At 42.7% G+C, this 27439-nt stretch overlaps 1 protein-coding gene across 5 annotated transcripts in view; it reads left to right on the top strand.

The window, feature by feature from the left end:
• The window catches only part of GHR (growth hormone receptor), a 269116-nt gene that overhangs the window by 188871 nt on the left and 52806 nt on the right, over window positions 1-27439 (top strand). For all 5 annotated transcript variants that reach the window (XM_045999831.1, XM_045999832.1, XM_045999829.1 and 2 more), the window contains one exon: window positions 5053-5118. In XM_045999831.1, coding sequence (XP_045855787.1) covers window positions 5053-5118 — 66 coding nt within the window. The remainder of the gene's footprint in view (window positions 1-5052; window positions 5119-27439) is intronic.

The raw sequence follows: 27439 nt of genomic DNA, 5'->3' as shown, positions 1-27439 counted from the left end.
ATGTGTCTTGTCCTAAGCATCACCTGGCTGGGGAATGGGGGCGTAGAAGAGAAGCATACAGCTTCTCAGGACCTTGCCAATAGACTGACCAGTTCCCTAGAGATTCAGATCCTGCAAATCCAAGACAGGACCTTGGAATCCGCGTGTTGAACAAACACCGTAGCGGCTATTGGTGGTCAGGAAGTTTGGGGAACAGGAGAGTGGGGTGCAGTCAGAATCTGGCTCTGCTTCTACCGTGTAACAGCTGGGTAGCCCAAGACAGGTTAGTTAGTTGGTCTGAACCTCCAACCCCTCGTCCGTAAAATGTAACTAACTCATAACAATGCTGCAGAGAGTCGTTGTGGAGTTAAAATGGGGAAGTCCAGAAAGTGTGGGTAGCGTAGTGCCTGGTGCATTTTAAGCACACAATAAACGTGAGACGGAAGCACCTCACATTTTTTAACTTGACCATCAGCCAACCTCTTCACAGACCACAAGACAGTTTGGGGTGTGGCATCAGTGTGACGAAACACTGAGCTTGACCTTGAACCTTACTGCAGGGGCAGGTTGGAGGGAGATAACTAAACTGAATACTCTGTAGTGATACTGATCATAGGTTGACAGAAAAGGAGAGAGAAGGTGATGGGCAGGTCTGGAAAGAGTTCTAGACATGGAAACCCAAGGAGAGAACATTTTTGATGTGTGGTCAAGGATAAATAGATGGCAAAAAGACACAAGGAAAGTAGTCAAGCAAACTTGAGATTTCCTGGGAGAAACACAATTTGCTGAGAACAGATTATTTTTATTTGATTCCCTTTTAGCCCCAAAGTTTAAAGGATTTGTGATTCGTCTTCATTTGCCTCATTTATTTAGCAAACACTGTGATTCTACAAGGTGTCATGGCGTGTGCTCCTCACGGAGGTCACAAAGATGAAATACCCACCTCAAGGAACTCACTGTGCGTCTCGGGGCACAGGCAAGGGAGCAGTGACCTCAAGGGGTGCAAAGGCAATATGTAGCGGTGCCTAGGTGGTCTGTCAGTGAAGCCTCTGCCTTCAGCTCAGGTCATGATCCCGGGGTCCTGGGATCGAGCCCCACACTGAGCTCCTTGCTTAGCAAGGAGCCTGCTTCTCCTTCTCCCTCTCCCTCTGCTGCTCCGGATGCTTGTACTCTCCCTCTCTGTGTCAAATAAATAAAATCTTAAAAAAAAAAGTTAATATCCAGGGCTGTTGGGTGGAGAACAACTAACCTGCCTGAAGGAGAAAGCAAAAGCTGTCAGGAGAAGTTCTTTTTCCCGGTTCTGTTGAGATAAAATTGACATAAAACATTGTGTGTGTTTAAGGTGTACAACGTAATCTGATGGATGAATGGATCGCAAAATGATGATCACAGTCAGAGGAAGTCTTGAGGTAGAGATTTCATAGCACTTACATCATTATTATCGTTATCGTAAGCTAGTAGTGATAACAATAGCTGACGGTAACCAAGGCTTGATTTATGGCAGCCAACGTGCGAGGCCCTTTACGTTATGTCTCGTCACGTGTAAAATGGTTGCTGTGATCAGTACCTTGGTTTACTTACTTGTGTCAATAGAGTTGATCTGGGGCTGGTTCTAGATGCCATTACTGCACAACGGGTAAATTACAGTACTCCCCAGAACACTGATCCTCTCAATCCAGCTCCCGTCCCGATGGAGTAGTCACTAGATTACAAGAGCTGGGAGTGACTGCATTTAGTCCCAGGCTGAATCTTGGACACGAGTCGATTTCCATCCCCTACGCCACTGGAATCACTTCCCCCAGAGTCTCGCTGCCTACATACAGACTGCACAGCACATGTAAGTAGTGGGGGTCTCACTGGGCTTAGGGCAGCATTCTCTCCTCATAAGTGGGAAGCCCTAGGCTCACATGGTCGAGTGTAAAAATGCTGTCGAGATCTCTGTGGGAAAAGATGTGCCTTGCTTTCAGGGGTAGTGGCTAGCAATAATAACTGACAATAATCATAGCTATGATACGAATATTTAACATTGGGGCACCCGAATGTCTCAGTCAGTGAAGCATCCGACTCTTGATTTTGGTCTAGGCCACGATCTTAGGGTTGTGAGATCAAGCCCCATGTCTGGCTCGGCACTCAGCGTGGAGCCTGCTTAAGATTCTCCTTCTTCTTCTCCCCTCCTTCCTCAAAAAAAAAAAAAAAAAAAAAATCTGACATTTACTAAGCACTTATATTCTGTATTTGGTATGCGGTGTGTACTAACTGAATTGAATGTTGCATGTATAGATGCTGTCATTGTCCCCACTTTATAGATGGAGAAACAGGTTCAGATATGTGCCATAGTTGGGAACTTGAGTACCAGGTTGGGCATAAGTAAGAAGGATTAGAAGGCAATTAGTTCTAGTCTTGGGATCCTGTTCTTGGGCAGGTCCACCGTGAGGAGCTCTGCCTCAGGGCACTGGAAGGCAGGATTTCTCCAGTGTTTGCAGGATCAATATTAAGTTCTTTGGAAAGACCATCCCTAAGGTGCCCCTGACTTCTCCCCCAGCTCAGCTGTGCTCTGCCCACTCCCAACAGACAGATCAGAGCTCTTTACCTGCCCAGAATGTGTCTCACCTTGGCCTTGGTGCAGCAGTTCCCCTGGCCCCAGCTGCCTTTCCCTTTCTCTCGGTTGCCTCTTCATCCCAAGTTCAGTACCTGTCTCAAGGAGTCCCCCTCCCCCGGAAGTTAAGGGCCACCCCATGGCTTGGCCACTCCTTCCGCCCAGAAGACTGTGAGCTCTCTGAGGGCAGGGGCTCTAGCTGATCTCTTTTATGGCACCGGCGCTTAAAAGCTCCTATATTAAATATATTGGAGTTTTCATTAACTACTTATTGTTAAACCCCCCGTGTTTGTTTCTCCCACACTTCTCTGCACATACAGACAGAAGGACAGCTTTGACGCTAATTAATATTGGCAACTTAGCATGACCCCTCTGTTTGCTAAGAAGACACATTTATTTATCGTGTTTGCTTTTGCAAACAGCACCCTCCTGGGGCTGGCGCAAATCTGCGGTGTTCCCTTGAGGACACCATTTGTTCCTTTTATGTCTTGACTCATCACATATCGTGGAGAGTGTTAACTGAGGAGGACTTTTTGCTTTATGAAAATGTTACCAAATGCTGATATCATAAAGAGGAAAGCACCAGATGTCTGTCTGCAAGGAAAGCAAAATCCTGGTTTGTGAGGAGTCAGGGGTGGCCAGGGCTCCCCAGGCATTTCCGGGTCGAGGTTTGGCTCTGCACGCTCCCTTGGGGCCTCATAATTGACCCCCACATTCCATCTCAGTCATCATTCTGGAGAAATTTGTCAGCTTTGCTGCTGATCTGTGCCTGGAAAATGGTGTCCATTAAGTGTTCCCAGTTTCAAGCTGAAAATTGAGACACACTTGCTGGATAATTTTTTGACTCAAGTAACACATATGACTGTATGACTTCCCATGATTGACTTAATTTTACTCTTCCTTTGAGCTACCAGATGTTTCTCAAGGTGTATACAGTTGTCCGTGAAACAGGTCATTTGCAGTTAGAAATTATGTAAACTTGCCAAACCTCAACTGAGAAGAATGTTTTAGTGCCTAACCTAAGGCAAAGGGTCATAAAACAAAGTGTTCTCTGGTTTGTAGCAAGGAATTGGAGGAGGACAAGTTCTAGATGATGGTAGTAATAAAGACTTAGGCTCTCAAGACATCTAGTCAGTTAGCCTTGAGGGGATTTCCATAAAATGCAGTTTTCCTTCTGAGCATGTTAAAAATCAATGTGTAATAGATTAGCGACTCTAGGTAAATGTGTATTCTGTTTGCTTTTTGTCATAATTCTTTATTGCATTTGGCAGCAAATGAGTTTCTAATATTCAAACTTAGAGAGAGAATAAAAAGAAATACTTTCAGAACTCATATTTGTACAGGATTTAAAATATGAACTCAACAAAACCCCCAAAGCCTAACTTCACTTGGAAAAATGCCCTCACTAATATGCTGAGACCGAAAGGCTTACAAAGATTAGAATTGTGCGGAGTTTAATGAGAGGCTTTTAACTTCATCTGTTGGGTTCTATTACCATGAACACCAGCCCCAAGAGTGGCTTCCTGCTGGTAGCTAGGTGGGAGGGGCTAGTGAAAAGGGCCACTGAAAAGTGGATCTGGGCGGGTGGGCAGGACCCACCTGCCTCTGAAATTCAGGAGGACAGGAATTTCAGCTCCCTGCCCAGAGCACCTTTGTTTTGTTCCTCGCCCTATTTTTATAATGGGAGAAAGATGTCTTAGCGTTGTTTTGCGGATTTCTACCCCAAGGGCCAGAAGCATCAGCAGTTTCCCTGCTTTCAGGTGAGGCTCAGAGTTCATTGTGAGCCTGGACCACATCGCCCCTCTAAGGAGGTGTAGAATCCTAGAAAAAGCCCCTCTCCACCTAGCCCAGATAACTGTTGCATACTCTCGTATCAAAACAGCCAGGTTCAACAGTTCAATAACAGCTACACTAGTCCTTTTCTGTTCTTCTCATTTTTAATGCAACTTAATAGTAGTATCCATAGACTTATAACTGCTTTTAGATTTGATGACTCATTGCCCATCTCACGTCACAAAGCTCTGTGTCCGTGCTAACTTTTCAGTTCCCCTCATCCCTTCCCCATTCCCAGGATTGCTCACATGTTTATTTCCAAGAATAAACTTGTTTGACCAAACTGTTTTTTTAATACGGTTTTGGGAAAAAAAAACATCTTATGTGCCTCTCCATTTTCATTAGCAAGACTCAAGCTTGGACTTGAATATTCTAGGAAGGCATTTTTGCATTGTTCCTGACCACATCTAGCCGTGAGACCAGAGGTGACTAACCCTGGGTTTCCATGTGCTCTGATATTTATGAGTTCTTTTTAGAGGGTAGGTGTGATTTTAATTTTAAAAAGAAAGATGGAAAACAAGGACGAGAAGTATTGTGATGTTGAGCCAGGTCACATTTTGTCACTGGAAAGTGAAATTGTAACGGGGTCACATCAGACCATTTTGACAGGGGTGACTAATGGTTTTCTTCTCTCTCTGTTCCAGTCACACCAGCGATCCTTGGCAGAGCATCCCAGAGTCTGCAAAGAGTTAATCCAGGCCCAGGGACAAGTAAGAATTTCAGTCCTTTTTCTGTCAGCAGTGATCTTGTCCATGCTTCACTGTAATTCAAGCTGCCATCCTCTCTTTGCTGTATTTGAGATTTGGTACCCAGATGAAGGACTGATGGAAATTGCACAAATAAGTAAAAAAAATATATTTTTTTAAAGGATGTCTTTTTCAGGCTCACTTCAAGGCTACTGCTTTATTTCTCTGATTTGCTTATCCTTAGAAGTTAAGTAAAGCCAAATTAATGAGAAGGAAAAAAAGAGTAAATAACATTGTGGACCAACAATGTTTGTTGACGATAGTTTATTGACTTTAGGAACCTGCCTCCTTTTACAAATCGGGTATTATATCGTTATTATGGTTTGATATATTTCTATACTTCGTGATCGCACTGACAGTTAAAGTTGTCAACCATCTCATCTTATGCTCCAAAACTCTGCCTTCAAGTGAGCTATCTTTTCTCCTTAAAATGCCGTTGCATATCTTCCTCTTGTCCTCTGACATCAGACATCAGCTCTGTGGGGAAGCTTCTCTAAATTATCTAAGACCAAAGACTCATTCTGCCTCCTTGTTCCCATGAAACTTTGTCCGTTGCTGCATGATAGATGGACCTCAGTGGGACTTGAGCGTATATGGTAGTACCGTGTGCGGAACTCAAGGAGCTGTGTGGGCTGCGTGAACGAAGTGATTACGTTGAGCTTGAAGACAAGACCCACTTTTTATGCTTCTTCTAAATTCCTCACATGACCTAAAACAAATCCTCATCAGTTACAGGTGCCTTTAACCAAATTCCAGGGAAGGATTTTCTCATCATTTGACGTAGGTGCCGGAGTCCTCATGACACAGTAAAGGAAGGGAAGACCGTATGCCTAACTGAGCTTCCACCATTGCTGTTCCATTGGCTGTTCCGGAGTCATGGAGCCGTAATTTGGATTTTATGACGTAACTGGAGGGTAAATTTCAAAATGAGATGTAAATCCTTGGAGGTGACTCAGAGGGAGGGTTAGTGCTGTTTTTGCAAGTGGCATCCACTTGACCGTCGTGCCAGGCCACAAACTCTTTACAACCCTCCGTTTTAGAAGCCTCTGACATGTTCATCTGCTCCCTAACTAATGTGAGGGGTTATAAAAAAGGTGCCTTTTTGGTCATGTTTGGGTAATCCCAGGCAGTATATTTCAAAGCCTTCATGCGGCAGACAATGTGACTTATTGCTACTTCCTGCAAGGAAATGAGAAGGAATCAGTTAAAAATGTTTTCCTATGAATAGAATTTTTGAATCACTATATTGTGTACCTGGAACTAACTAACACTGTGCACTGACTATACTAGAATTAAAGTTAAAAACTCACAAAGGGAGAACGTTCTACTGATGGGTGCACGTTGCATCCCACATTTGTCCGTCCTCCACACACAAACATAGCACGCTGCCCTTCCCTTTCCCCCAAGGGGGGTACAGTTTTTTTTCCATCTTCTTTGTGAAGTCATGGGGAGAGGAACCTAAGCATGGGGCCTTGTTGTGGTACAACCTCTGGGTATGAAGAAACCCCTGCTACATCGTTTGACATATGTTGACTTTCTGTCTTTGTGATAAGCAAGAATCCTAGTTATCTTTCATCTGCGACGTATCATGTAGATACTGACCTGCCCACACAAAAAGGAATACTGTCCTTCTAGCTCGCCCTGATCAAAAGTTAGCTCCCCTCCATTCCAACACTGACTGGATAAAGTTAACCCTGTTGGTGGATGTGTCTGTCAGCGCTCACTTTCCACACAGCACAGGCTTGGACACACGGCCACCTTTGTCATCTGAGCATCTCACGGAGATGTGACAGACCCTGCTGCTCACGTCACCTCACCTTGTACACTGTCACTGTTTGACAAGCATTTGCCTCTCTGCTGCACACCCAGCACCAGCTCTGTGGTCTGGGGAAGAAGGGAATGTGGAAGATGGTGTCCTGACATCAGGGAGCTTCTATTCTCACTCAGGAGATACTTTTACACAAGCCAGTGTTGAACATGAAACGTCCTGTCATTATGCAGTTTTAAGTCATACGTTTCCTCTCTGCACTTTTTTAAATTCTCAGATTCAAAGCAAAATCCCCACGGAGGGGGAAAAAAATTACAACTCTTTCAGAAAAAATTCTACCCAGAACTGAGCTGACAGAAATAAATGCCGCCCACCTCTGCGGGCCCCCTTGACTTTATTCTTGGGCTATTGCAGTAACTCCTTCATCACTGTCTGCCTCCCTCTCCTGCCCCCACTCATCTCTCCTTTCTTGTATGCCAGTGACAATTTTAAGAGCCCAACATACCACTCTGCTCTAAACAACCCAAATTTCAAACTGCAAACCTGTGTTAAGACACTGAAATCCAACATCCTTCACCCCAGCTGATAAGTCTACACTACTTAGTTCTCCTCTGGGATTTTGCTCATGTCAGCCCACCTTCCAGAACAATCCTCCTGCCACCTCACCCCGCATTCTGGAACTATAAACCCTGCCCATACTTTAAAGCTCATTGGGGACGCTCTGACCCTTGGCCTGAGACAGTGCCTCCCTTCTCCATGCTTGTCTTCAAGAGAGATCGTGCTAGTTTGCACCACTTTTAAGGAATAGATCAGAGGCTGCTCGGCAGTAGAGTTCCTTGCATATTTCTCTCATCTCCCCATCTGGGTTGCAAACAAGCTGTATCTTATTCATAGTTGTGTAACTCGTAGCACCTAAAATGGTACCTTAAACACTGTAAGGAATAAATGATATTGCAAATAAGTTAATTAAATGGAAGCAGCCTTAACAGCTCCCTGGTTACCATCCTTCCCCACACTTGGCAAGTCCCACAGACACCCCTTGTTGTGGAGCCTCTTGGCTGGCTGGAGCCGTCAGAGAGAATCAGATCTCCCCACCTGTGTTAATGACACATCCATCACCCCTATGTGTTCTGGCACGGAAAGGACTCTTGGGACTCAAATGGTTTCTGCTCCAAGGACAGCTTCCTTCCAGGCAAAGGCTGTAGTATGGCAACTATAGATGAGGGGTATGCACTGATCAGAGTCTCACCTAAGTATGCGCCTCTTTGTCCCCTCCCTGCTCAGTCACACAGGCTGCACTTTGTCTCCAGATTTGGAACCACTACCCATGTGCCTGCCTAACACCTCTGTACCAGGAAACCCAAAGTCCCCTCCGGATGGGTTTCCTGTCGTGAGTCAGTGATGGAAGCACATTCTAGCTGTGTGGACAGCAGGAACCATCAACCCCCAAGTTCCTGTGCCTTTAGGTGCAAATCATAAACCTAATTCTGTTGCTCAACAGCATTGACAGACAGACATCCTGCATATCTTTCTGAATATTTTTTCTTTCCCTCTCATGTTTAAGTCATTCCTTTTCACTGAATTTACTACATCTTCTCTGAAAGAGTAAATCTTGTGATCAGTGGCATTTCCACTTTAAATTAAAATGAATATCCAGCTTCTAGTTTCATTGATACGTTCTACTGTATCTCTGGTTTCTACCTCATTGATCTCTGCTCTAATCTTGATTATTTCCCTTCTTGTGTGTGGAGTTGGTTTGATTTGTTGTTGATTCTCCAGTTCTTTAAGGTGTAGAGACAGCTGCTGTATTCTGGATTTTTCAATTTTTTTGAGGGAGGCTTGGATGGCTATGTATTCTCCCCCCTTAGAACCGCCTTTGCTGTATCCCATAGGTTTTGGACTGAGGTGTCCTCATTCTCATTGGTTTCCATGAATTGTTTAAGTTCATCTTTGATCTCCTGGTTGATCCAAGCATTCTTAAGCAAGGTGGTCTTTAGCTTCCAAGTGTTTGAGTTCCTTCTGAACTTTTCCTTGTGATTGAGTTCCAGTTTCAAAGCATTGTGATCTGAGAATATGCAGGGAATAATGTCAGTCTTTTGGTATCGGCTGAGTCCTGCTTTGTGACCCAGTATGTGGTCTATTCTGGAGACTCTGAAAAACAACCAGAGGGTTTTGAAGGGGCAGGGCGGTGGGAGGTTGAGGAACCAGGTGGTGGGTAATGGGGAGGGCACGTACTGCATGGAGCACTGGGTGTGGTGCAAAAACAATGAACACTGTTACTCTGAAAATAAACAAATAAAAAACGAACAAACAAAATGAATATCCAACTGGAAAAAATACAGACGTCTCACTGACCGGCATTTGGAGCATAAATTAGTTCAAGGTTTTATGAAAACAGGCATTCTGAACACACATATCAATGACTGAGGTCAGACTTAAGTTTTGAAAGCATTCCAGAAGGCTAGCCTCTTAGATGCACACAACACATGAATTGCTTAAAGTCTGAGAAGTTCACGAACAACTTCCTTCATAATCATGGGCTACTTTTCAGTAAAAACGTGATGATGAGACAGAAATTGGGTGTAGACGTCGTCATCTCTGCAGGTCCTTATCATCTTCTGTTCTTAGGTGGACTTCCATCCTCACCTGCTCATTCCTCATTCTTAACCTCCCGTTTTTCCCTATTCCGAGCCATCCTGCTCTCTGCTCCCATATTCCTTCTTCCTGCCTACATGTGATGCAGTGGTTCTTCTGCCCCATCGCCTTCAGGAGCCCCCTGCCCTGGCTTTTTGGGATATTAATAAACTCCTCTCCCTGGCATTCAAGAAGGTCCATGACATGGATCCTCCGTGCTTTTCTAGCCCTCTCTCTCTTGTATACTGTGGACACCCATGTCTGCATCCCTGCATTTCCTGCTTCATCATATCCTTTCCCATGGACCCCTTCGCCAGAAATTCCCTCCTCTTTCCTCTGAGTCAGGACATCCTTCATGGATTTTGTTTTTAAAGCATATTTAAAGCATCCCATCAGAGGATGAGTACTTCCATTTTGGAATCTCTGTAGGCCTTTCTCGCTTTTTCTTAAGGAAAGAGAGTATAGAACCCAGGACTAGAAAAAACTCGCTCTGATAACAAGACAGGCCGTTGTCCCAATCTACCACAGACTTCCTGAATGAACTTCCCTAAGTTTTATAAGCTGTCTATACCTTGGTTCTGTTTTGTTCTGTGTGTTTATGTCTAAAATAGAGATGCTGGACACCTGGGTGGCTCAGTCGGTTAAGCGTCTGCCTCGGACTGAGGTCATGACCCCAGGGTCCCGGGAGCGAGTCCTGTATCGGCCTCCCTGCTCAGTGGGAAGCCTGCTTTTCCCTCTGCCTCTGCCTGCCTCTCCCCCGTTTGTGTTCATGCTTTCTTTCTGTCTGTCAAATAAATAAATAAAATCTTTATAAAATAAAAAAAAATTTTTTAATAAAATAGGGATGGGAGTAGTACCTACCTCATAGTTGTTGTGAGAATTACAAGTGTTGATATATTTAAAAGAGTTCGATTAGCACCTGGCCATGATGTGTGTTGTATTCTCTCATGGCCCTTAGTTTATTCCAGTAAGTATTAGGATTGACCTGGATGAAATGTCCTGCACTCAATTTGGGCCTTAATCTCCGGTCCTTTGTTTCAACCTTGTGGGTTCTTTGGTACACTTTCTAGTCTCTTGGAAGAGACTGTTCTCTCGTCAGGGGGAGGGGCTACACCTTACACATCCTTGTAGCCCACAGTACCTGGGATGTACCCAGCACATGCAAGTGTTTAATGAATAGTTGTTGGGTTTTGTATGCACACACCCAAAAATAAAAACAAACAAAAAAACAGGTTTCCCCCAATATCTTAATTACTCTTTGGCTATCACAGAGCACCTCCATGCCCTTCAGCAGGCTTGAGGAAGGGAGAGGGCTAAAACTGTACAGGGAAAGAAATTTCTCTTCTCTGTTACTATAAACACATACCGTCTTTCCCAGAAAGCCTTCCACAGATCCTTAACTTCAGGTCACAGGCCCTGGGGTCACAGTCTAGTCTTGGGATCTGCCACAGGACCTCTCTGTGCCGTCACTGTATGTCCTTTGGGCACGTCACCTGCTGAGGGGATAGGGGCCTGGCTCCTGCCTGGGACCTACCACTTTCCCCGTCTCAGGCAGGAGCCAGGCCCCTATCCCCTTGGCAGGTGACGTGCCCAAAGGACACACAGTGAAGGGTCCATCTTCATCGAGGGCTGGCTAGTGGACAATGTAGCCATAATGAACACCCCGCCGAGAGCGTGTGTCCCCGCAGGGCCGCATCTTAGACAGTGCAGCCTTTCTCTGTAACAAAGAATGTGAGCTTGGACATGCTCTGGAGAGCTGTTCAGACATGGAAGCCGACGCTGAATTCTTGACAGGCTACTGTTTATAAATAATTCAGTAAACGACGCAGTAAGTAAACACAGATTATTACGATCCCTTTTAAGGAAACCGTGTTTATGTTGGCTCTCTCTCGCACGCAGACTAGTGGTGGCCCTTCCTGACTAATCTCCAGATACTGCAAGGCATCCTGCAGTTGCTATTTCCCCCCTTCCTTGCTTCTCTGAAGTAGGAGGAAGACGGGTAGAATGATGCACTTCACACGAGAAGCAATGGAGGTACAAGGAAAACAGCTTTCCTAAGCCTTGTAACCGACCAACATGAAAGGGAAGAAGATACTGTCAGAGCACTACTTTGTACCTGTCCCTAGAGAAGCAAAAGAAAGCGTAGATAATGGTGTATTATGGATAATTCACATAACAAGTGTTCAATTACCACAAAATGTGGCCCTGGCAGGGACTTTTTTCTAGCCTGAAATGCCCAGATAGTGTCTGCCATTCGTTTTCAGGTCTTAGTGTCCTGTTATGATTATTATTATCCTCATACACAGTCCTGTGTTCACATGTAATTGTCGGGAGACGAGGATTCTTTGTAAGATAAATATTAGGCCTTAACTCTTTTATCCTCCTTCAGCTCCAAGCAATTTGCTCAGCCCTAATCAGTGTCAGTGGTAAGGAGATATTTACTACTTAATTTCCAAGAGACCTATTCACTGTGTGTATGCTGAGGCCAGTGTTCGTGAACTCTTTGCGGTGGGGACTAAGCCCACAGTTCAAGGCCAGCCTCCCCAAGCACCTGCAGCTCCTGGCTGGTTGTAGACACATGTCAGGGTCTTTCATGTCTTTTGGAATCCAAACAGTAACAAAATATTTAGAAATCTGTGGGCATAAACCTCTCAAAGCCTTGATCTTAGAAGTAATTTTTTTTTTTTAAAAGTCTTAGAAAGATGATGAAACGTCTCCCTCAGGGTTCTCCTGGGCCTCTGTGTGCTCCATATACCCAGTTCCTAGTTTTTTTTCTCCTCCAAAGCATAACACACATTTTTCAAGGATGAAATCCAAGATCAACGTCCTTTCACCCTAGGCGACCTCGGTGGGTGGGGACTGCTTTGTAGACTCTAGAACGTGAAAGCCTCCCAACAACATTGGTTGTGACCTTTGAGTCCCCAGCCCTGTAACCACGGCTCCCAAGGGAACACTGGTTTTTGCACATGGGCATCTGTCTAGGGAAAGAACCCCAGAACTGGGCCCACACTAGCTCCTGCTTGTGATGCATGACTTTTTCAGACACTGTGCCCATGTGCGCTGAGGATAAAACTGGGATTCGTTATGTCGGTGGGCACTGATCTTAATACAAATTAATCTGTATACTGTAAAAGCAGATGATACATCACATTTATGAAGATTTATGGAATTCAAGCACAGGGGCCATTGAATACTAGTTCAGGTAAGAGCGTGCTTCATGATAGATATATGCAATATGAAATAATATATACTTAAACCAAAAGTAACTCAAGAGGTGAGGGATTTTTTTTTTAAGATTTTATTTATTAGAGAGAGAGAGAACAGCAGGGGGAGGGGCATAGGAAGGAGTAGATTCTCCCCCCTCCCCAGCAGGGAGCCCAATGCGGAGCTTGATCCCAGGACTCCAGGATCATGGGTTGAGCTGAAAGTAGATGTTGACCCGACTAATCTACCCAGGCGCCCCTCAAGAGGTGATTCATTACTAAATCAAAACTTATCACTTAGAAAAGAAGTTATGCAGCTTTCCAAGGGCTTTTTAAAACGTATGATTTATAAGGAACTGATTTGCATGTCATTTGGCATCTGTGATTCGAAATAAACTATTTTCTTTTGAGGTCAACAGTTACTTAAACTAGGGGTTGGCAAACTATGGTCCTCAGACTAGATGCTTGTCTTTGTAAATAAATATGCCTGTTTGTTTCAGATTGTCTGTGGCTACTCTGGGGATCAACTAGTCACCATGTTTGTCTTGCTTCTTATCTTTTAATCTCCCATCAAAAATTATTTCCTAGTCCGTAACTGACCTTAATGGGAATACAAGATGCAAATTTGCTTCACCGTCAGTTCTGAAATGCACTGTATTGTAGAGTAAGATTAACAGTCTCTGCTTGGCCGCACGGACTCGTGCATTTATGACGACTATGATGGTGATGGTGATGGCGGACGTATTCGCATCAGTGTGCCATCAAAGGAACACTGAGCGTCTGTAAATGCTTGGTGCTGGATGGACTAGGCCATCATTTGCAGCCCAGCGTCTGCCTGCATCATCATTTTCACCTAATATTTATCTGAGGGAGAGTTACAGTCCGTAGATTACATGGTTCTGGTGTGAGGACAGACCTGACTTTGCAGATTTGTAAGTCTTCTGTAAACTGTAAACTGCTGCCACTGAATTCATGCTGGAGATAAAGACAGAAGAACCTCCCATTAGGAGATGGTGTAACGTGAGAGACTCATAAACCTGGAAGCTCCCCGCATCACCGTAGACATCAGGATACAGATGCATCACTTTTGCGAGGCCTCAGGTTGTTCTCAAGTCGCAACTGTGTGTTTACAGCTGCAGGTTAACTTCTGATTTTCCGTGTGTTACAGAAAAGCAGCTGTGAATGCGTCTTTATTCTCTCTTACCATTCCTTAACAAATAGAATTTTTAACTCCAAATTTGGATTAATGTGAAAGCAAATATTTGCAGGAGAGCCCATCTGTACTCTGTTGTCCGTGCAGAGGACTTCGCGCACGAAGCTCCTGCAAGGCAAACCCCAAAGCAATGGAGAAACACCTGGAAAACATCCTTTCTGTGACTGAAGCTTGTCTTTTTCTGAATTCTAAAAGCTTTTGAAGTTGTGCATCTTTGGCATTGAACCCAGATGGCTTGTGTACACCTGGTGTCTTCCCTTCTCGATTGTAAGTCTTTTGACAGCAAGGAGATAGTCTTCCTTGTCTTTATATACTCTGCCCCTTTCTTCACCATTTAAACAGCACTTTGCACAGAGTGGGAGCTTAATATTTGTTCAGTGCGTATCATATGGTGTTCTAGGAATTCCTTAAGAGCAAATGCAGAAAGGAAGTGGAGGGAGAGGTGTTAGCACAAATTTCACGACAGGAGTTTGTCTTCCCGCTACCCCAGCCCTGCCCAGCACGTGCGTGCGCGCGTACACACACACACACACACACACACACACACACACACACACACACACACACACACCCCGATGAGAAACATAATTGTTTCCTCAAACCCGAGAGCAGTAGATGCATTTCCTCTTATGCCACTTTTCTTCCTCCTGGGGAAAAGCAGACAAGAAGGTCCTATGAAAGTCTTGGAGGTGTTTGTTCTTATCAGACAGTCTTACAGATTCTAACTGGTTTCAGTTGGTGTCACAGGCTGTGTGATGAGGACTGTGGAGTTTGGGGAGCTGGGGACCACGAGCTGTCTTCCATGGACGCATCCAGCATCCTGCCAATATGCCACAAGCTCCAGCTTGGCCATCTCTGAATGGAGAGGTCGGCACCTGTCTCGGGGGTCATCGTGAGGAGCAGATGGAATTCCTATACACATTTCTGTACATGGAATTCCTGGCTCAGCGTCGGTGTGGAATGAATGTTCGCTATTTGATGGTTTTTGCTGCTGCTGCTATGGCTACTACCTCTGTTACTGCTCCTGAAAGAGTACCAGCAGCCTGGGGCCCTGGAAGTACCCCACCTACCTCCTCACCCCCTCACCAATGTGCATCTCCAGTTTCTCTCCATCTGGATTTTCTGGGGGGATAGGAAGGAGGCTGGATCTAGGAGATATATGTCACGTTGGAGGAGTATATATTTTTAAAAAATACATCTCACAGACTCCAGAGAAGGTACAGCCCAGTTTGAGAAAACTGTATTTAACAAATTTTAATGTTTGGGATATGTCTTTTCCTTGCGCTTGAGAGGCAGGGAAGCAGGGAGCATTGAAGGGAAGGCCCGAGGGGCTTGCCGAACTCCAGACGCCAGAGGACAAGACATGGCTCCAGGCAGGGAAGACAGACTCTGGGAAAGAGAGCAGGAGGGCAGCCCAGAGCCCGGCCTACTTGCTTCAGAGGCAAGATTGGGTAAAATGTCTGGCACCAATAGAATGTTCCCTTTCCTTCCTCTTTTTCCGGGAAGACTATCCTCAAGTGTAGAAAAAAGGAGACTATACAGATCAGTAAAATGGGTGCCCTGAAAACCAACTTTTCCTACTCTTCCAAAGAGCATCTTTACCTCCTCCTAGACTATACTCAGTCCCGAGGAATTTACCGTCTGGATGAATCATTTGACAATAATCGTGTCCTGTTTTATCGGTAGGATTCTCTTATATGGCGTCTCTAACTTAAAATTGGTTTCTGCTTCAGAAGTTCAGCTCTAAGGAGGCTTCCTGGATCATGTCTAATAGCAGCAACAAATAATCTGTTAAGTAGCAGTGAGGTCCTCCGGCTGGCCTATGAAAGCCCCGTTGACTCGCGCTACAGCTGACCTGTGGCCGGCTCCAAGCACTGGAGCTGCAGGTCTATGGATAGAAAGAGGAGAAATATTTCCCACCCTCTTTGATGCCATCTCACCCTCCCTACCCTCCCTTTCTCCCTACACCCCACTCTGAATACCCTGCCTTTCTTGGATGAAGGCAAGCATTTTGAACTACGTGACATTTTTCTTTGGTACCTGCCCCAAAACCTAGCTTTTGACTGAATAATCTTGGTTGAATCATGACTAAATAATCTCCCAGAGTATAGTCAGCCTCGGTGTGAGAAGCTGTGAAACTGAAAAAGCAGAATAGCATACCCCCGTGCCTTCATGCCTTCCAAACCTCTCCTTGCTGAGGTATTTTTAAGAGCAGATACCTTGTTGTAAGTCATCAGTGGCTGACAAGGACTAGAGACAGCTCTCCAGCTCCTTTTGGAGGGACAAAAAGCCTGAGCGAGAGGTCCGTCAAAAAGATACCTGGGGCAGCTAGGCTGCTGAAAAGGGAACAATTAGGAAAAGAAATAAAATATTTCCAGATGGACAGAATATAGAAAGAAAGAAGCAGCCTTCTTAGGCAGCTGAGGGCAAGAAGGAAATTGAGCCCAAGGATTGGAAGTCTTAGGAGATCAAGATTTCTCAGTTACTTAAAGGAAGGAAGCTCAGCCTTGTTTGGGCTGCAAAATGAGCATTCCCTTCAAGTGAGATCTGCAGGACTCAGCTGATAAAAGCTGGTTTCCCTTCTCCTCCTTGGGCCCAGAATTCCCTCCTTCTACTTGCCCAACCTTGACCGTCATTATCACCTGTGATAGTTCCACTGTACCTCTTATAGGTCAACCCAAAAATATTCTCCTTGGCATGACTTTCTTTGAAAAACAGAGACCTGGAGATAAAGGGCCGGAGGCTCCGTTTTTGCCCCCGAAGCCAGAGCCAGAGCCCAGAATCCTAATAGGATGTCAGTAGAAGCAGATGACTAATCCTCCAACCCCCAAGAAGTGGTGGTTCTTGAAGCGTGTGTCCATCAGGGTCCTCTGTGGACATTTTCAGTAAATATAGACGCCAGAGTTCTACCTCAGCCCCGCACTGACAGAGCTCAGGTGTATTGTATTACCTTCCGAAGACTGAGGTAACAAATTACCATAACCCTGGTGGCTTAAAATAACAGAAGCTTATTCTCTCACAGTTGTGAAGGCTGGAAGTTTGAAATCAAGATGTCATCAGTGTCTGTTCCTTCTGAAGACTCTGAGGGAGAATCTGTTCCATGCCTCTCTCCTAGGTTCTGGAAACCGCTGGCAATCCTTGATGGTCCTTAGTTTGTAGATGAATCACTCCATTCTCTCTCTGCAATTTCAGTGGCCTCTCTCAATGGCCTCTCCCTAGGTCTCTGTGTCTTTTCTCCTTTTCTATCTCTTATAAAACACCCATCATTGAATTCGGAGCCCTAACCCAAGATAATCTCATTCTGAGATCCTTACCTTAATTATACCTACAAAGATCCTTTTTCTTTCCTTTTTTTTTTTACTCACAACTGTGTGAATTTATTAAAAACCATTGAATTGTAGATTTTAAATGGGCAAATTTAAGGTATGATAATAAACATTTAGGGGGAAAAAAGATAAATAATGTGCCAGCTGATACACATACACATATAACATGCATATAACATATACACACACAGATACACATACTGATTTACAGTGAGCTCTCAATGATCAATTACAGTAATTTATGCACTGAAATTTTAAAGTCCAAAATTTCTCACTACCTTGATAAGTTGAAGATGTCATAATAACAATGATAGGATCGAGTATTCATTGACTGCGTAGTATTGCCCACTATTTCAAAGACCCTTTTCCCAACAAAGATCACATTCGCAGAGATTAGGGATTAGGATTTGGGCGTATCTTTGGGGGATACAAGGTAACCCACTACACATACATAATAAAACTAAAATCCCCTCCAAAATGATTCTTGGCACACTCCTGCAAAGAACTCTGCCCTTAATGTTTGAGCCCATCATTTCTCCTGTGCTTAGAAAATGCTAGGACATGCAAAGTTAAACGGCTTCTTTATTGCAAAATTACCCAGATTCTCTAATCTGCTTGATGCATTATAATTGTTCCAGAGAAAGGAAAAACAAAACAAAACAAAACCCATAGCACTTCCTGAAAATAGTTGACCAGGGAACTTCTTTTCTGAGATTATATGTGCCTAATATAGGAGTTTGCAGCACCCACCATGATGGAGTCTTTCTGTGAAGGTTGACCTGAATCAGGTTAAGTCTCTAGGTCTTACTGCCTGTTTATGGAAAATCAGAGGGATAGAGGAACATTTTAAATGACTCTAAGAATGCAATAAGCTAAAAGAAATTATCTTCAACCAAAAAAAAAAAAAAATCACATAATGGAAGAGAGAGGAAATGTCATGAATTTGAGCAATTTAAGAGACTTTGTGTGGACCTGGTTTACATCCTGATTGAAAAAAATAAATTGTCAAAAGACATTTTTTTAAGATATTCTTGAAATTTGAGCACAGACTGGGTATTTAATTATATTGAGGGATCATTATTAATTTGTTAGGTATAATATTGTTTTTTTAATGAAAGAGTCCTTACTTTTTAGAAATAAACTTGTAGATAGTTATAGGTGAAAGCAAATGACTAAAAAAAAAAAAAACAAACCAACAGATAAGTAGATAAGTAAAGTATGGCTTATTATTATTACTACCAATAATAAACAAGGTTTTACTATTGTTGTTATATTCATTATTTTTATTTATATATTATTTATATATTATATTTATATATGTATATAATATGTATGTATATATATTTACATGGCTCCTTAAGCTATACTCTCTATTTTTTTCTATAATGAATTTTTTTAAAGATTTTATTTATTTATTTGAGAGAGAGAGAGCACAGAGGGAGAGTGAGAGGGAGAAGCAGACTTCCCACTGAGCAGGGAACCCAATGTGGAGCTTGATCCCAGGACCCTGAGATCATGACCTGAGCTGAAGGTAGACACTTAACTGATTGAGCCACCCAAGCGCCCTTCTTGCTCTCCAATTTTGTGTTATATTTACAAATTCCATAATAAAAGTAGAGTAAGCCCTCATGAACAGTCTCAATCCCCATCCCCTAGTAAAGACAATTCACATTCCCAGTGAAACCCATGAAATTAGCCTTACTAGTGAACCAGACCGCTATCTCTGAAAAGTGGGAAAGGCCATTACATGAACACATCAGTTTAGAGAATTGCTGTAGGAAAACCAGAAAATGTGTGTGTTCTGGCTAACTAGGCATTAATGTATTATGCTGTGGGGTGTGATCCTGAGAGTTAATGTTGAAAGGCATCCTTGGTTTCATTTGGCAAAGAAAAAATAAATGGCTTGGCTCAAAATTTTAGCCTATGGTTCTAAGTTCTCTTCAAGCTCAATTTCAAAAGATTCTGTTGCTGCCGTGATCTAACATGATGGTATTTGCTTGCACACGAGCTCTGCTCTAGGTCTCACATTGGTGCCAGCATTCTCCTAGGACCGAAGTCACGTTGTAGTAAACACTACTGTGTCCCAGTAGAGCCTCCAGGATGATACGGCGGTGGACCATTTATATTCTGCCCCCATGGGTTAGCCTCTCACCACTCATAAAACAAGAAATCAGAAAGATAACCAGTAGGCTTTTGATTAAGTCACAAACCAAAAAGAGAGAGGAGAGAAAAAAGAGCCAGTTAGTTGCAATTTTTGAAATGGAATCTTTCTCTCATTTCTGCTTTCTATCTATTTGCTCTTAAAGCCACAGCTTGAAGGCTTGCCATTTACAAGCCTACAGAGAACATTTGGAATATGGCCACCCCTGCCCTTGTCTGTACCACATGGCCTGCTTTCTCCCTACTCACCTCTGCCCCAAAATCCCAAGTCAGGAACCTAGAAGCTGAGAGCAGTGCACAGTCATTCAAGTTCACATAAACTACAGGAAATCCAAGTGATGACCAAAAATAACAATTTCATTTCCAAAACTCTTCAGTTCCCTTAGTGTCACTCACTGATCTCTAGGAGCCCTAGACTCGGCTCCTGGATGTCTCAGAACCAAGGAGAGGATCACTTGTACTGTGTGCATCTGCTTGTTGGCCTAAAAGCTATCAAAATGTGTTCCCTACTTGGCCTGTTCTAAAAAGAAAAAGAACAAAACTCCATACACCCGAGAAATCATTCCTAACATATAACCACAGAACCTGTACCTCGATCTGTCTTCCCATCAAGTCATCCTTTATGGTTGACCACGATGTTAATTTTCTGTTCCTCCCATGTATAAGGTTCCACAGAGAGAATAAGGCAAAGAGCATCAAGGTTTTATGAAACATTGTAAAGCAGAGGCTTTGGACAAGCAAGCGAGCGGGGCACCGGAAATGAAGTGTCTGTCTCTGCCTCTATCCGTGTCACAGAGTTGACAGGTACTGTCTCATAGCTGATGACAAATGAACCCAGCAAACCCAGCCCCAGCATGTTCCACTCATTTCCCATTTCTGTCCTGGCCAGACTGGCCCCGTGCCCACCTATTAAGAAAATGGTGGCTTTCTCTATACCTGACTGGGCAAGGTTCCAGCCTGTAAGCTAATATGGTTGAGTCTGCATCCCTCATAGTAGAAGTAAGAACTTTCTTTTTATTCACCCAGGTAAATAAGCAAAAGACAGGTTAAAATGCATTGCAGTCAAGTTCCATGAGAATAGATATTTTTGCTTTGTACCTTGCCGTATACTTGGCCCCTAGAAGTGGCCTGTCGTGACTATGAATGAATGAATGAATGAATGAATGAACGAATGGTTCTGTGCTTGGATGAGTCATTATCATCTACCTCAGAGCCTAGATAGAAAATATTGCCACGGTGTGGGTCCCGCAAACTGACTTGGGGTGCTTGGGGAGGCCCTGCGGCGAGGTAAATCAAGCAGTGGTCCCCCAGTGCCCACAGGCATGCTGGTCTCCATTACCTGACCCATCCTAGATTTTTAAGTTAGGAGTCATTGTGGCCACCGCAGCAGGAATCACATTTCCCATGCATTCTCATATTGGGGTTTGAGGTTTCTATTTTCTTTTTTGGCTTCTTGGTGTCCAAAGTGGCTGTTCAGAGTTGTATGTAAGTAAGACCATGACTCTTCCATTACTACACATTTCTGTTACCAGCAGAGGTAAATGAATCACTTAACATGAAACAATTCCACCCTCTTTGGTACACTATAAACATCATCTTAGCTTTGACTGTAATTATAGTGGGTGATGCTGCTGAGAAAATGGTGTAATTATAATATTACAGTGGAGAACCTTCTGAATGGAAAACACTGAGCTGCACTGTGGAAAGTTTAAGATGGGATTATGGTCCTTTTTTCATCATGAATAAGGCTAATTAGGCAACTGCAAACAAGAGCTTTGCAGTGTGATATTAATACTGTAATAAAATCAAAACCCTAAGTAAAAATGAAGGGGCAGTCTCATGCTTTTCTTTATTTTCACATGTGCCTGGGCGATCTTATATGAAAGTGTAAGGTAGAGCAGAGAAGCTTACCAACTTGCAGGAAACCTAAACAAAATCATAAGAGGCTAGCTTAGAAAAATTAGCACTCTCTCTGCTTCTTTACCCTCTTCCCTCCAGGCAAAAGGACCTCACCTAAGTATACCAGGAGCCTCAAGTTTTATTTCCCTAAATACGGCTTTTGTTTTCCTCCTCTTTAATAGGTTTGCCCAATGGTCCAAGATTTTGTGCTACCATAGATGTTAAAAGACAGCATTCTATCTCTTGACTGGGGTGTGGATGACACTGTGTATATCCGTCAAGTCACTGAAATGTAAACTGAAATTTGTGCTTTTCACTATGCATAAAGTATCTCAATTTAAAATATTTTAAGTTTTTGGAGCACCTGGGTGGCTCAGTGGGTTAAGCCTCTGCCTTCAGCTTAGGTCATGATCTCAGGGTCCTGGGATCGAGCCCCGCATTGGGCTCTCTGCTCAGCGGGGAGCCTGCTTCCCTCCCTCTCTCTGCCTGCCTCTCTGCCTGCTTGTGATCTCTCTCTCTCTGTGTCAAATAAATAAATAAAATCTTTAAAAAAATAAAAAATAAAATAAAACATTCTAAGTTTTTAAGGACCAGAGATTTCCAGCAACAAGAGTAAAGGAGAAAGAGCATAGTCAGAAAACATGGCCTAGAGTTCCTGCTCTACCATATAAAAGTCTTGAAGCCTACTTTCTTTCTTTTCAAAAATGGAAATATTTGTATTTACACACTCAACCTTTCCAAGGATCAGGTGTGATGACGATGTACACATTCCTTGCAAGTGTTCTAGGACCCTGTAAATCATAAGGAGTTTTCAGGTTTACTCTCAAAGGAGAGCAAATTATGGGTTTCTCCAAACAGTGAAATAGAGTGGCAAGGAATCTCAGTCACGTGACTGGGTCTGGTTATTTTCTCTAGTGAAGGGGGACATGGCTGGCGGCACAAGTGGGGTGTGTGGGTGTGGGTGTGTGTGTGTGTGTGTGTGTGTGTGTGTGTGTATGTGTGTCTACTGGAGGATAAAAGGGAAAATCGTTTGTCTTCTTGGCTTCATCTCTACTGCTGGGTTTTCCTAGAGCCTTATTCCTCTCTGCCCCAAGCCTGAAAACGACTCCTCACCTTCCTTTGTTCAGGAACATCAGAAAGCTGAGGTTTCACCTAGCCTTGTCGTAGCTTGTCTCGTCCTCCTTATCATTGTTATAATTGTTTTCTCTTATTTCTTACTTGTCTCTTGTCTATTTCTCTTCCTCCTCCCTCGATCAATGAATGTTCTAAATGTATTATAAGACAAGACATTGTTATCATACATTTGTCTTGTCTTACTTGCTAGTGTCCTCAACAAAGTACGACACACTGTTAATACCTCCAGCTCTGAGGAACTCGTCGTCTCCTAAACCCAACCAGGATTTGTTGTTCCTGGACACAGTAACTATACTCTCTTCTGTCTGAGAGGTTTGAAAGGCACACATGATGTTCCTAAAAGTTCCCTTCAAGTGAGAGAGTATTCGAAAATCGAATCTCAAAGGAGTAGCCTTTTCAGAAGTGTAGCGATACCAGGTAGGTGTGGCTTGAATCCTGACTGCTATTTACTAGCTGTGGGATTTTGGACCACACTTAACCTCTGACCCCGAGCTGCTGATCTGTAAACAAGGATAAATACAACCTACTTTGTACACTTGCATGAAAGTTTCCACTAATGTTAGTTCCCTTTCCTTTCATTATCCAGCTCTGAAAATGCAGTGGTGTAGGAAGTCATGAACATGTCACTAACACAAGTGAAAAGTGTATAATAAATATATCAAATCCAAGATCTGAGGTCCTACAGAATACGTTTTTATAAGAGACTTTTTTTTTCTTAAGATTTTTTTTTTTTTTTTCAGTTAAGATTTTATTTATTTGACAGAGATCACAAGTAGGCAGAGAGAGAGGAAGGGAAGCAGGCTCCCCGCTGAGCAGAGAGCCCAATGTGGGGCTCGATCCCAGGACCCTGAGATCATGACCTGAGCCAAAGGCAGAGGCTTAACCCTCTGAGCCACTCAGGCGCCCTTACAGAATACTTTTTTAAGAAGGGTTGGAATTTGGAATTTTATAAATGGAATAAGGAGAATTTGTTAAAAAAAAAAAAAAGAAAAGAAAAAGAAAAGCAATAACTACTTTACACAAACAAAATACCTTAACTAATGAACTTGGAGAAAATAAACTGAAAATTAATATTTAGCAAAAGAGGAAATTATCCAAGCCATAAGGTACAGGACCCTTGGTATTTGCAAAGTAATACAGAGCCATAAAACCCCATTTAAGAGGAGGCAAAGCCAAAAGGCTGGTTCTCTTTGAAGGGCTCTTGAAAACAAAACATCTGGAAAATTATGGTCTACTCCCTGGGCCTTATTTCCTACTCTAAATAAGCAACCTTCTTGAGCACAAAAAGAACAGCCAGAGTAACTAAAGGAGATGAAATGATTTATCAGTACTAGTTAAAATAATTAAATCTGAAAAGCATGATCCTGGACATGGACAAGTCTGCAATTTCTGCAGACTTTTTGGAAATAAAGTAGCCCAATACAAGGATTTTGTTTGACTGCTCTAAAGCAGTGTGATAGATTGAGAAAACAGAATGTTCCGAAAATCCTGTTTATTTTGGTGATAAGCCAGTCATCCAGGGGAGGAATCAGAGTCTTCTCCTTCAAGAAACATAGATTCCAATTAGAAGAATAGATTAGAAAGATAGATTTCAACCTTCAACCTATAGAAAATTGGGAGTATTTGCTGAGCATCTCTTACAAGCATAAAATTATCTTTTTTTTTTTAATTTTATTTATTTATTTTACAGAGATCACAAGTAGGCAGAGAGAGAGAGAGGAAGGGAAGCAGGCTCCCTGCTGAGCAGAGAGCCCAATGCGGGGCTCGATCCCAGGACCCTGTGGATCATGACCTGAGCAGAAGGCAGAGGCTTTAACCCGCTGAGCCACCCAGGCGCCCTGCTTAAAATTATCTTAAGTGACCCATAAAGTGGATGGGTGGGAGGCAAGAGTTAGAAAGAAGAAGATACAGCCGTTGCCCCTGAAGAGCTTACAATTTGTTGAGGGCTCTTTGTCCCCATTTTCCTTACACTGTGATGTTATTCAAAGTCATACAAGAGGGCATAAATTTATTAGGGACAATATTACAGTGAGCAATAGTACCATTTAAATGCCTCCATTATATTTACTATCCCAGTTATCTGCAATTGCCTGGGGAAATTGCAGGCAAAGACAGGAAAATGTCAGTACCAGCCAGTTCCAGATAATGAAGTTATTTGCTCCAAAAACTTTCACTGTATTATTAAGTTAGACTGGTTAGGACTAGAAAGTAGTAAGACTGATTTTCTTAGGTGGCTCGTGAATTAATTTAATTCAAAAGATAATTCCCAAGGAAGAGTTTTACAAAATCCTTTGAGTAGTAACAGCTGCATTGGGATTGATTTAAAACTTCCCGGTCTACTCACTTTTAAAGATAATGTTTTTAAATTTATGAGTGCTGGCATAATGATTAAAATGATAAATTTTTTTACTTTGTAATCGTATCAAGTACTAAAAGTTGAAATAAACTCTGTGAGATTAGTGAATACAATAAAAATGTATACAGCATATGGAAGTCTTTATGAAGCCCATGATTACTATAATTGTGTTTGTCCCTTTGGGACTCTGAACCAAATCGCCCATGTCAGTGAGTAAAATAGCCTTTATCTTGAACACCTTTCCAAGCATTGTAAGTTCAAGTAGCCACTGGCGCTTATACCTATAGACTCGAAGATTATTTTATATGGTTATTGGTTTTCATTAAAATAAGTTGGACTTATTTTAATCTAATCTGTTCCATGGGGACTTTGCTGGGATTGTCAAATGAGGGAAAGACATCATGAGAATAGGGTTTGCCTGGTTTCTCCACCCTTAGCAGAAAGGATCCCACTGGGGTATTAAGGACCTCTAGAATGCTTTCACACGTCACAAGCCTTGGGCTTCCCATGATGGGACACCAAAGAAGCCACATGGCTCACAGGTTCCCATAAGGTGTATGATTCGCCTCTGAGAGAGAGGTTTGGTCCCAAGTAATCTTCAGTCTTCCCCCAACCACATATTTTTTTTTAATAGGATTTTAAACCTGATGGTATGTTTGTCTCACCCTTGAATTAAACTCCTGGTTGAAAAAAAAAAAATAGCCAAAAAAAAGTACAAAAGAAAAAGGGCACTGTTTTAAATTCTATAAAATGAGCTGTTTATTAAACTATTCGGGATATTATTGGATTGTGCTTATTTTTATTTCTTTCAAAAAGATCCTCCTTTATTGTATAACTGTGCTGATACATAGCTTTCAACAAATTACAAATCATAAACCAAGATTTGGGGGCCACAGGAAAGTTCAGAATTAGAATGGGGTAAATCCCTGTTGCAAAAATTAAGGAAAATGTTGCACACACCCCCACTCCTTATACCAAACAAATGAAATGAAAGTACTAGATTTTGTATCACAGGTGGTTGTGACGATTGTAGGGAATTCTGAACTTTCAAACGTCAAATCCTGAACTTCAATTTTTGACCTTGAAAAATGAAGCATGTCTTTAAAAGTGACGAGAGTGCTACAGTGTGAGTTTTCAAAATCACAGATTGTGTGTTGTTGTGGGTGTGGCTAGTGTCAGACGGGTCTCTGGTCTGATGAGCGTCTACTTTTAAAGACCGTGTTTTTATTTCTTCTCTTTTTCTTACCCTATGGTTTCACTGACCTAAATGGGTTTCAGTACTGTTCACATCACAAAGAGACCAGAATGGATTATTGTGTTAAAAGGAAATTGAGGTGTTATTTTTTATGAAGCACTAGCGAAGTTATTATTTGATGCAGAATTGTAAGGAAGGTTTGTAATCACTGAAAGGGACGAGGAAAAAAAAACGATTTTTTTCAGTTAGCATTGAAGACATGCATTGTCAGACTTACACCTGATCATACTTTATTATTACAGTAGTGTTTACATTACCATGTGCTGTTCTAAGCATTTCACGTATTTTTAAATCATTAGTAGTCATCATAATGGATCCTACTGTTATCCTTATCTAACAGATGAGGTGATGAAGGCAGAGGGAGACTACGTGACTTGCCAGAGCGCACACAGCTGAGAAGTACAGAGCGATGATTCAAACCCAGGCATCCTAACTTATGCACTCTCACTCATTACCACTCTACTGTGCGACCTCCTCCCATCTTCTTGATGTTGGAACTCTTCTTCTACAATAATGGGAAGTACATGTAGGTCTAGACCTAGATTATAGAGGTTGAGAGCATGGGATTTAAAGTGAGACTTCCTGGGCATGGTGCTTCCCATCTTTACTGTGGTATACCATCAGTCCCCATCTCATACCAAGGTTGAAAGGATTGAATGAAGTAATACACCAAAATCTCTGAGGACAGGCTCTAACAGATGGCCATACCCAATAAATGTTAGTTCTTATTATAAAAATTATATTTACATCAGCTTTGGGATATGAATTATGGTTGCCAAATTCCCTGGGTGAGAGATGATAAACATTTTTTACAGGCACTTCTTAGAATTCAATCTCAAAATAATCCAGTAAAGTTACTCTTACTATTCCCAGCTCAATGAATTTGAGGAAACTCAAACTGCAAGAAAAGATACATTTTTCTAAAATCAAATAAGCAAGGATTCACACTCAGGACACACTGTCCCCAAAGCCTCAGCTCCTTCTACTTCCCTTGCCTTGTTCTAAACTTCAGGTTTGTTCAGCTAGTTCGGACCCGACTGATGATCAAAAAAGCCCAGTACAAAACAGGAGAAAAAGTAATACAAGCTTTAAAATTACATCCGGGGCAAGTGAACAAGTGTAATGGCAGCTGTATTGACTCAGTGCGTAGCAACCATGCTGCTCTGTGCTAAGACCTGTCTGAGCCCATAAATAAAGTTATATTAATAACGGCAGCATGCTGGAAGACCACCCAAGAAATCGTGGTTGATAGAGGAAGTGGCAGTGGTGGCTCCTATTTGAGAGCTGTGGCTTCTTAAGTGAGTGCTCAGCCGTGCTTCAGGGATTGTCAGCCTGCT

The sequence above is a fragment of the Meles meles genome, chromosome 3 (assembly GCF_922984935.1).
Source record: "Meles meles chromosome 3, mMelMel3.1 paternal haplotype, whole genome shotgun sequence".
In the NCBI taxonomy this organism is placed as follows: domain Eukaryota; kingdom Metazoa; phylum Chordata; class Mammalia; order Carnivora; family Mustelidae; genus Meles; species Meles meles.
This window is presented reverse-complemented; position numbering and strand designations above follow the sequence as displayed.